General features: G+C 30.9%; 1 protein-coding gene across 1 annotated transcript in view; it reads right to left on the minus strand.

Moving 5' to 3' along the window:
• The window catches only part of LOC124369246 (centaurin-gamma-1A), a 233820-nt gene extending 222825 nt beyond the window's left edge, over positions 1-10995 (minus strand). Inside the window, exon 1 of the mRNA XM_046827133.1 lies at positions 10468-10995. Coding sequence (XP_046683089.1) covers positions 10468-10639 — 172 coding nt within the window. The 5' untranslated portion in view covers positions 10640-10995. The remainder of the gene's footprint in view (positions 1-10467) is intronic.
• Positions 10996-11020: the final 25 nt, after the last annotated feature.

An 11020-nucleotide genomic window follows, 5' to 3' on the forward strand; every position in this document is an offset into this window, starting at 1 on the left:
TGTAGCCTGTAAACTTTTTGCTTCTATTAATATTAGAGTTTTGATGTAGAGATGAACTAGATTGCCTTATTTTGATTATTTTCTATTTTCTCAGTAAAGTTTTTTCAGCAGATTTCCTATAACTAACCAAAGCTAAGCTGAAATTAAATAGTTTGGAATCATATGAGCAAAAAAAACGGTAGTCCTTAAATCTTCAACTAGTATAATCGTAGCTGGTCATTGCACTCTACATTATGTTGTATTTATTAAACTTATATATATCTTAAAATACTGCAATTGACTCAATCCCTCAAGAACTAGGTGCAACAAAGAACCTGTTATACTTACCGCAACTTGGCACTCAAAGATTATTATGATAACTGAGTGATAAAAATTGAAGTGCCTATAAAAGGTTACGAATTATAAGCTTGATCTGTTGGGAGGATTAACATTTTAATGCCCATGACTGGGATTATAATGGTCACAAATTGCCATGATCAAAACTATACATTAATGTTGTATAAATGTCTAATATACTAAACTACAAATATCCTTTGTAATATTAAAAACCTCTTCAAATAAAAAACTGTACATTTATTTTACTTAAACACAAAAAAAACTTTGGTGTCACAACAAATCTTCAAGATTTGCTTTTACCTTAATACAGTACTGAATATAATATTCTCCTAAACGACAAAACTAACTTAGTTATCTCGTTATATTACTAGTAGCATCTGCCAAGAACTGGCAGAAACCACAGCACTTTATGACTTCCACTCACAAATTGTGGTTCACGGTATGTGAGCATATTAAATATTACAGTGATCTCTCGCGGAGTGAGGAAGACCAGTCTGCCAATAATTTCTACACCTAAGATGAACTGAATTTGAAAAAATATTAAATTATTATACAATTGTTACTTCCTGGTTTATGATTAGCTGAACTCAACAATATAAATTAAGTAATTTTAAAGGAATATTAGACTTCTTCAATCAATATGAATTTATAAACATTGAACATAGCTACGAAAAATCTACTATATTAATTCCCCACAACAAAACATGTGGAAAAATTCAAAACTAGCTACATTTTAAAACTATACAACATACATTCAAACTTTCAAATGGCAGAGATACATTCCAAAGAAAAAGAGATAACATGATATGATTCCCTATTGGTGAATGTTGTCAACATATTTAGAAATGAAGTGAGTGACAAGAGGAAAAATTACATAAACACAACCCATAACATAAATACATATACACCCAGATACACACTCTTACACATATACATACATATTGACACAGATGTTGATATAAATTGACATGTACTTTGTCAATCTACCCATTTTTGCACTTTACTCCTGTACTGATTGGTATGTTTGATAAGATCCTCACACAAGGTTACCAAAATAAAGTGTAAAATTTTATAAGCCTTTTCTTTAGAAATAACCTCTTTTCTAGACTAAGAATGGCATGTCCTTCCTACAATAACTGCTGCCCTGACATGTTTGTGAAATATCCCAGTAGTTGAGATCGGTAACATACAACAGTAGGGTTGTACAGAATGCTAGTCCATTTTGGGATCAGATCAAATAATTTACATAGTTAAAATTCTTTTTTTTAACAAAATAGTTACAGTACTTAGCAGATACACAATCATGCTGGACAGCTACTTGATGAACAAGTACTGGGAATTGGATTTTGTACTTAAACATTTGAAAAAAGCCTCCAGGCCATATTTTCGGAGGATGACAAAACTACAGTGTTATGAAGTCCAGAAGGCCTTATGCTTGTAATATTCGAAGACCAATTAAAATTAGACTTCACGAATCAATGACTATAGCCATGACCCAAAGCAGATAATGTGAAAGCACTTTGTCATGAAATAAAAGATTGGTTTCTATTAATTAACCATCAGCGCTGGGATTGTATGTTACAATTTTCTTCTTACAAAAATTACTTGTGTGATAACATGTTATGAAGAAGTGATTATGAATGTCCTTGTATTATGAAATCCCTCAAAGATGACAGTACTACTGATTCATGAAATTAGAGAAGTCTGGAAAAACAACACTGCAGACCAAAGAGTACATAGATACAAGTAACATTATGGAATATACCATTATGTAACACTCTTGCTGTAACGTAAGGAAGAGTTATGCAAGTCTAGTAATATAATAAAACCGGTGATACCCCAGTAGTGATCCTTTCAGCTCTATACCTGTGCAACCTGTTCTTGTTGTATTCTTTTAGTACATTTTTTAATCTCCCCATCAAACTTTACCTACACATTAACATCACACGTCTTATTGCATCTGAACTTAGTACTATTATATTTTACACGAAACAAAAGAATTGTATTTTATCAAATTACGAAAAAGTAATAATATATGTAGTAGCAATAAATAATTTCAATGCTAAGTTACTAAGAAGTTGTATTTCAAAGACACAGCTAAGCTAAAAAAATTGGAGCCTAAATAACTGAAATGTGTAATCATATAATTAGATTCAAATGGTTTATGTTTACAGGTTTTAAAAAATGCCACTGCTGTAGATTGTATTGTAAATTGGACACTTATAATATCTCTTCCTGTATTTTTAATAGGAAAATTCCATGCATTTTCCTTTTAGAATATCTTGAAATTCTGATTGACCAGTTATCGATACCTTCAAGTTCCAAAAGGGGATAATTTGAGGGGTTTGGAAAGTCATATGAACTTCCCTAATATGAACTTCATATGAAAAGTCATATCATTAAAAATACAAATCAATTTTTCAGGACTAACATGACAGTATTGATACAGATTTATTATATGATATGACTTTTGTAACTTTTGATAGATTCGAAAACTTAGGGATTTTGAATAAAAAACAATGTCCTGAAGTAATAAGTTTACTGTCAAAAATATAATTTTTACTTTATAGCAACTTGTAAAAACAATTTTAGAATCAGTTCTTAAATGTAAGGAATAATTAGTCCCTCTTCTACAGCTGAGGAAAAGAACCATATATTATTTTACCAATGTTTGAAGCGTTTGTAAACAAGATTTTACACATCTTTTGTCAGATCCTACTTAATGTAGATTTACTCTAAGAGCTATATTGCTCGATAGTAGGTGTGATTAAAAAGAATAGCTTTACTGATGCTGATTATCACCCAATTATTGCTATATTTAATGTTCTCACGTGAACACTGCTTAACCAGATGGGAGCAAAGTATTGTGCAGCAGAGTACACTAGTGATAGAGTTCATGTTCAAAAGTCTTTACATTCACCCCCAAGTTGATCCAGCTGTATTTTAAATTATTAATCCTGATCTATACTTTACCTGCTATCTTTTGCAGATGGTTATTGAAAGTAAGAAAATGGTCTGATGCTGATGCTGTTTAAGCTTTACACCATTAAATTAGGTAATGGGGTTGTAATTAATCCTATTAGTGAGGTGGAAGCAGGCTACTTCTGTTTCAAAAGAGTTTGGTTTCAGCTTTCAGTTTGAAAAATAACTACTAAGAACAGTAAGTGGCCATGTGAAAATAGTTCCATTACACAAACATTTCTGTGTTAAAACACAATAGCAATTGTAATACTGTGACACTTAGTATCATTAATGTGAAAAGTATAAACATTAAAAAGAATAGGAACAAGAATGGAACCCTGGAGAAGACCAACGTAAAGCTATTTAAAACTGTTCTCCTAACATCCCAGATAAACCTTAATTAGTCAGTCATTCAATATAGCATTGACAGGGCAAGTCGTTAGTTTTAAGACTATCCTAGAAGATTATTTTTTCAAACTGTATTGTAAGCTGCTATTAGTGCTACAAGGCAACAAGTTTCTTTTCATACACAGTGTGAAGAACATTTTCATAATATTTTGTGAAAGATTTTCATACCATTTTGTGAAAGAACCATTAGAGAAGATAGTGTTAAAAAATAAGGTTTTAAGCCTAGCAAATCTGATAAATTCTTAAAATATACTGTTCCAATCCAGCTTCTCCGGCTAGTATTGAATGATATACAGCCTCACCAAGTTCATCCAATGAAAATGGCCTGGAGACTGCCAGAGAGGGCTGCTAACATTCCTTAAATTTATTTAGTCTATATGATATTAATTTATTACATAGGTTGTACGTAGGTTTGGACAAAAAATATTTCTTCTTGTTATAATCATGAGAACACATGCGTGGAAAATTTCCTTTAAAAAGTCACCACGCCTTATGGTTGCTGTGGGTAAAATCCAACTCCTTCAGCAACCTTCATGTGGCTTTAAAGTTAGGTTCTGACTTCATGCAGAAGACTATCAACAATAGGGTAAAACACTTGATTAGAGAAAAGTTGTAACCCAAAACTTGAACTTCACATGATAGTAGAGGTACAGCATCTAGAAACGCAGCACAACTAAACATTGTGAACCTGACTGTCAATGACACATAGTTCTACGCTTCTTTTTCTGTAACAAGCAACTTCTCCTTGTCTACAGCCCAAAAACCGTATGTCACCCAACAAAGCCACATAATTTTATTGCTCTGTATTTAATGCATAGGAGTTTTTTCAACCAAAAAGTTCTCAAGAAATACTGTATTCCTTTTTTACATTCTTTGCTAGAAGTGACACACATATTCTTACTGAAATACCACAGATGAACTATAGGACCATATGTCTCTCAAGGTTAAATATAAATAATCATATTGTTGAAACCATACCATTTTGATTTTGCTGAGCACAAAGCTATTTATCTGTGAATTGTTCTGGACCAAAACATAGAGTTGTCATACTTCAAGGAATTTTCATGCCTATTGGAAAATAAATTGAAGAATGACTTCATACAATTAAATTTGACAAAAAATTCATATCAGTCCAATTTTAAAATGGAATTTAAGTTTACTCAAAATAAGTAATTTAACACTCCAAAATACCTTCAGAGACACTTCTGAATCTCATGATCTTTAAATTCCTGTTGGAATCCTGAAATTAGACAACTAATCCTAAAGGCGAGCAGCCTTCGAAAAACAAGTCTTTATGCCTAGTGCCAGAGAGGCCCTTTGCTTATAAAAAATTAGCTGGTTGCTCTTCCTAGTTTAATTGGCCTGTGGTCTAGTATAGAATGTCATTCAGTTTCAGTTTCAATTTTGTATACATATTTGCAAATATAAAACCAACTTGATAAAATCACATCACTCAGTATTCATGGAATTATTACACTTACTTAAAATCATTTTAAAATGGTTTCCTGTGGTCTCCACCCACCATGACCAAGAGGAGTGGGTCATCAGACATGTTTTATTAGTTCTCATGATGTAGTCAATGAATGGTCATTGTGCAAAGATCTTACCCCACACCCTATCCTGTCTCACATTACCAGGTGAGGGTGGAACATGGATGTCATTGGGAACTCTCACTTTACTACATTTATAACGATTTGAATGTAACGAGTACCTGAAGAAACCAGATACTAAGCGGCAATGCTATAGTATTATTGATATTTGACTTTCAAATATATAACCAAGCACGGATCGGATCCTGACTTTCATCGTTATGTTCACAACCCCAGGCCAGAGAAACACTCCACTTACCATCAGAATAAAAACTCATGTCAAGTGTTCATGTGAAAAACAGTCGTGTCCTACAATATGTGATGGATGATAAGGTTGTGTCAATAGTGCTCAAATATTGTATGATAAAATCAATGCAGAAATTTATAGCAATGATAAGCTTTCAATTTGAAAAAATTATTTATTTGTGTTTCAGATTAATATTGAGTATTCTAATTCATGTTCCGTACAGATGACTACATTTTACTGTGACAGTAACTAATTCATATGTTACTGATTACAATGTACAATAAGAATATTACAAAATTTTCACTAATACATATCAACAGTTGTTAATTATCCTATCAACTTGTTACCAGTATAGTCCAGTCAATGACCATTTTCCCGTGTATTTATCCCATACAGCATTGATTCTCCTCAAAATTTGGATTTAGGTTCTACTTATCCTCTATTTCAAAGTCTACCCTGTACCAGGGGGTTGCTTTTCCCCTGGGGGTAAATGCCACCCCTTCTCGGAGGTGAGCAATTTTTCATTGAAAATAAGTGCGTAAATCGATGAATTGACTAATTCTAATGCTTACCCCACACCTAAAATCTAATCAACTAATCTAATCAACTTTTGTTCTATGAAGTTTTGTCTTAAGACCAATACTTTTCGACTTATTCACAAGTGACCATGTCGGTTTTCACGTTTCCGGATGGTTTATCACGAATAAGTGGAAAACTATGCATTTATCAAAAAACCTGCTGAGCAAAATTATAGCTTATCAAAAACAAAACAAAAAATCGTGTCTTATTGCTTGTTGAAAGTTGATTGATATTTTCAAATGCCAAAATGGAAGGTATCTATGTACAATAACCAAAAACCAACAAATTTATCGGGAAAACCTCATAGAACCATTTTTAAAACCCTTTAAAAAACTTTTTTTATTTTTTATAGCATCAACACTAAGCGAGTTATGGAGAGAATAATGTCAATTCCTATTTTTTCGTTAGGAAAAATAGTGACAATATCACATTGTCTTCCACCCCATTTGAAAAAAATCGTTGACACTTTACTTACGATTAACTTTATTTATTTTCTTATAAAATGTTCTGAGTGTTTGACTATATTAAAATGCTTAGGCCTTTTGAAAATAAATTGAGCTTGAAGTGAGAAAACATTTTTTTTAATTTAGTAAAAAATTACTTTTCCTTCAAAATAACTCAAAAACTATTACTGATACACAAAATTTTGTAGAGTACGAAATTGTAGGTTTTTATTTTCTGAAAATTTGGTCGTTTTATTATTTTGGGGGGGGGGTAAAAATTGAGTAAGATATGGCCGTTTAGAATTTGCATGCCTTTATGCTCAGTACCTTTATTGAGCCCTTTTAGCATAAACCTTTTTAAAAATAAGATCTGAAAATTTTTTATTTACATGACCTTATAACTCTTAAAAAAGCTTAAAAAGGACTTGTTTGCTTAAAAACTGAGTGAGTTATGGGGAAATTAGAACATGCATATTAGTATATTGATGAATACACATAGTGGCTATATTTTAGTCTTAGTTGAACCGTGGCTATATTTTAGTCTTAGTTGAACCGTCACTTGGTGTCCCACGAGTAAGCCGACAAACTTCTCAGGTGGTTTCCTCTCGTCAAAATAATGAAAAAAGTTCATATAAACATATGTCCGGAATTGGTTTGTTAGCAAACTACGACTAGCGAAAGATTTCACTCGATTTTCTGGAAAAGAACAGAAATAAAGCGAAACTGATGTTTTTATGATGCCAAGATAGGTGTGAAATTTAAAAATTTAGGTATTTTAAGTAAAATGAACTTAAATATTGAATAAAATACGTTCCAGAACTGTAAGACCACCCATATCTGATATATCAGACAAAATATGCAAAATTCAGTATCAAAAACCTGTTTTGTTTAGATTTGATTAACATTAACTTTATTAAATAAGTAATAAACACGCAATCTTTTTAACCAAAACTCGTAGAGAATTTTTTCATTTAATCAGTTGAAACAGACATGGGCCTTTCAGAACTTTTAGTATCCTGAGTGCTTGTACGGCTACGTTGTAAAACCTAAAACCCAGTGTTTTACAATAGTAAAGGGTAGAGTTACCTAATGTATTCACCTTGATTTTTGTAAGAGACAACTTGATAAAAAAAATGTACTCTATTCTTAATCTTGCTTCATTCTTTCCTTATGTAATTAAATCAAACTTGGTATTACAAAAAAAATACATAAGCAGAACAACACAGGATAGTTCTCTCAATGACTCAAAGATAATACTGGAAAAAGATTAAGTTGATAGTTCACATAATAGGATTTGGTCCTAAAAAACTTCATGTCAAGGCCTGAAATTTCTCATCCCGCATGAGTAGGAGTATTTGTAGGGAAACAGTAAACGAATTGTTTCCATCTTGAATTTTTATTTTTCTAACCACTGGGGTAATTCCAAGTCCATCTTATGAAACACAACAAAGTGAAAATCGATCTATAACGGTCATAAATTATTTTACTTCTAGCAACAATTTAGTACGTACATTCCATTTAGACTTGTAATATTCTCATTATACATTGTAGTTGGTGGAAAATAAATAAATATTAATTTCTGAATTTTTATGATAAAACTTCAGTGTATCTTAAATACAATCTGTTGATACAGTGAATGATTTTATCTGTTATTAAAGTACTGAATCTGCTTCATTAAAAATTGCTAGTGTAATTGAAATATTTTGACATTTAATCTGCTTTCTTTAATCATAACGAGCCAATAGCAAAATATAAATATGAAAATTAGGTAAAATCATTTATTTATTAGATTTTTATGGATTGTCTCTGATGAAGTTAACTTTTAAAATTTATTTTTTTATTAAATTATTTCAAGAGAACAAGTTTGAACATTTTTGTAATTTTGTTTTAACTTTTACGATTTATGATCCCAATAAATAATGATTTTTACGTTATGATGCAAAGTAAAGTTTCAAGTCTAAGAAGCCCTTCATACGTTTCTCATCTAGTATCATCTCATAAATTAGAGACAAACTGTTTTACTCCTCAAGTTAAGTCCCAAAGCAAATATGAATATAGAATACAATATAGAGTCCGGTAAAAAATATATACTGTATTCTTTGAATTGATACACCATAAAAGGAACTGAGCGTGAGTTTGAAAAATGTAAATCCTAACTTTAGACCAGTTTTAAAATGAACTAAAACTAAATTAAATTGTATGTTCTATCTAATTTTTTTAGAGCAGAATGAGTATTAGATTTAAAAAACTTCAACTCTCCTGACAGTATTATAATATTAGCCTACTGTAGGCATGGTTACGAATCAGGGTCAAACTTATTGCTAAAATTAAATAAAACCACTTTTATTGGTTTTGCATGTTAAATTTCACGATACTCTCTATAAAAGGAAACAAATGCCATACAACCAAAAGCTTGGCCCCTTGTTAAAGAAAGTAAACAAATGATAATAATATCTTTGGGTAACAGTAATTGTAATTTGACCTTCGTAATCGTAAAAATTGACCTATTGGATTTAACATGCCAACATCAAGTTACACAACACAGAATTGTATTCTAAATCAAACAATGTTAAACTAATGTTTTTAGTTTCGTCAATTAACTTAGAGGGCATACCAGTGCTCGAGATGTTGAGTTTCCATTGGTTTTTTACATTTATAATAAAAAACTAACGTATTATTTATTTTACTGTGAAATTAACTCCTTTAGTACGTGTTTAAATATGCAATTAAGTGTCATAAGAGAGTTTACAATTGTTAAAATATAAACTGTATTAAAGCATTTGACATAAAATATATTTGTAAGAAACATGCTCAACATTGATTGTTGGTTGTATGAACCCGTATTTAATAAATTTAAAAGTAAGTTTTATTCTTGGCTCTTTAAAACCCGTTTTATAGTATGGACAATTTTTTTAATATACCTAAATAACATTACTTATGATACATACATTTTTATTCAATACTCATTTGTCTCAAATTATTTCTCAAGTTTCTCAAGTTTTTTCCTCCAGTTGTTGTTTGTAGTTGTAAGTAGTAATTAAGATATTGTTTGACCTGGCTACATGCTGTAATATCTGACATTGTCAATGATTTGTAAAAATTCAAATGTCAAATAAAGATTACTATTAATATTGAGGTTTATAATCTTTCAATACTATATCAATTTTAGTTTTGATAGCCTATACGTCAAATAAATATAAAATTAATTCAAAGTTATAAGAATATACACCTTAATTTCCAATTTATGTCTTTTATCATCAATTTGTATTAAGTTATATGACACTTAAACTTTCAATCCAGTTGTACTTAGATACATAACACAGATGCCAAAGAGTAAGCGGATGCTGGAGAGTAAACCGAATGCTGGGAGTAAGGGTTGACATTGCGAACTATAACTACTGAGGATTTGTTGGATAATGTTATATAACTTAACTCTTATTGGACCACAACTAGGGCCTATATCAGATAAGTTATATTGTAAAGACTGTCAACATTCGACCAGTGACCTCACTGGAAGTATGATTAAATACCTATAACTTATAATTTAACAGCTAAATTCAATCATTATAATTTTTTAAGTAATTACCACAAGTCAGCTGTGCCTTTTTTATAGATATTGTACTGCTGACAGTTGGTAGATTGTTCAAATCTTAAAATTTTTAATTTTCACTGACTAATTATTAGCATACAGCACCAAAATTAATAAAAATTGTAATGACTAAAACATACAATGGCATGTAAAGCTTTCATATTTGACCAAATTCTAAAAACTGCACTACATGTAAAGAAATAGGCACGTGAAGTTGGTTTATTTTAATATTAAGTCTATGTACGAAACTAACCTAAAATGACCTACTTAACCTTACTTAGATAAGAACAAACTTTTGAGAAACTAATTACTGACCTTCAATGCAGACAACATGGTCCCTTATTTGTTGAGCTATCAAAGTATCAGGAATAAGTTCTATAAGGTCATATATGGCGTAAATTGAAGGATGTACACTTTCAAATCTCTGTATCTCCTGACGTATAGCAGACGAGTTGTTCATAAAAGTCTGCAGCTGTCTTGAATTCATGATGAAACTTTTAACTATCACATTATTTATCTAACACAGAAACGGTAATATAATAACTTTATCAATCACTTTATTTAAATTTAAAATCAGTTTTATTTAACAACTATACAGTTTACCGAAAAGAAATGACAAGTTAATTGGTAATTAAATTAGAGCTAATGAAGGTAACTGTAAAAATATTTATGCTAGTAGCACTAAAAAAGAAAATCACAGAACGTCACTCTTGCTGTGACATAAAATTGTTGATGTCTCACTTGAACTTGTAACAATCACCATTCACGTATTCATTACACGCAGTAAGACACCGAACTAACCATCTAATGCTATGCTACCTCCCACCGCCATTATACTCCTCCATCATGTTTTGGTAACTTTCACAAC

Source organism: Homalodisca vitripennis, chromosome X (assembly GCF_021130785.1).
Source record: "Homalodisca vitripennis isolate AUS2020 chromosome X, UT_GWSS_2.1, whole genome shotgun sequence".
NCBI lineage: Eukaryota > Metazoa > Arthropoda > Insecta > Hemiptera > Cicadellidae > Homalodisca > Homalodisca vitripennis.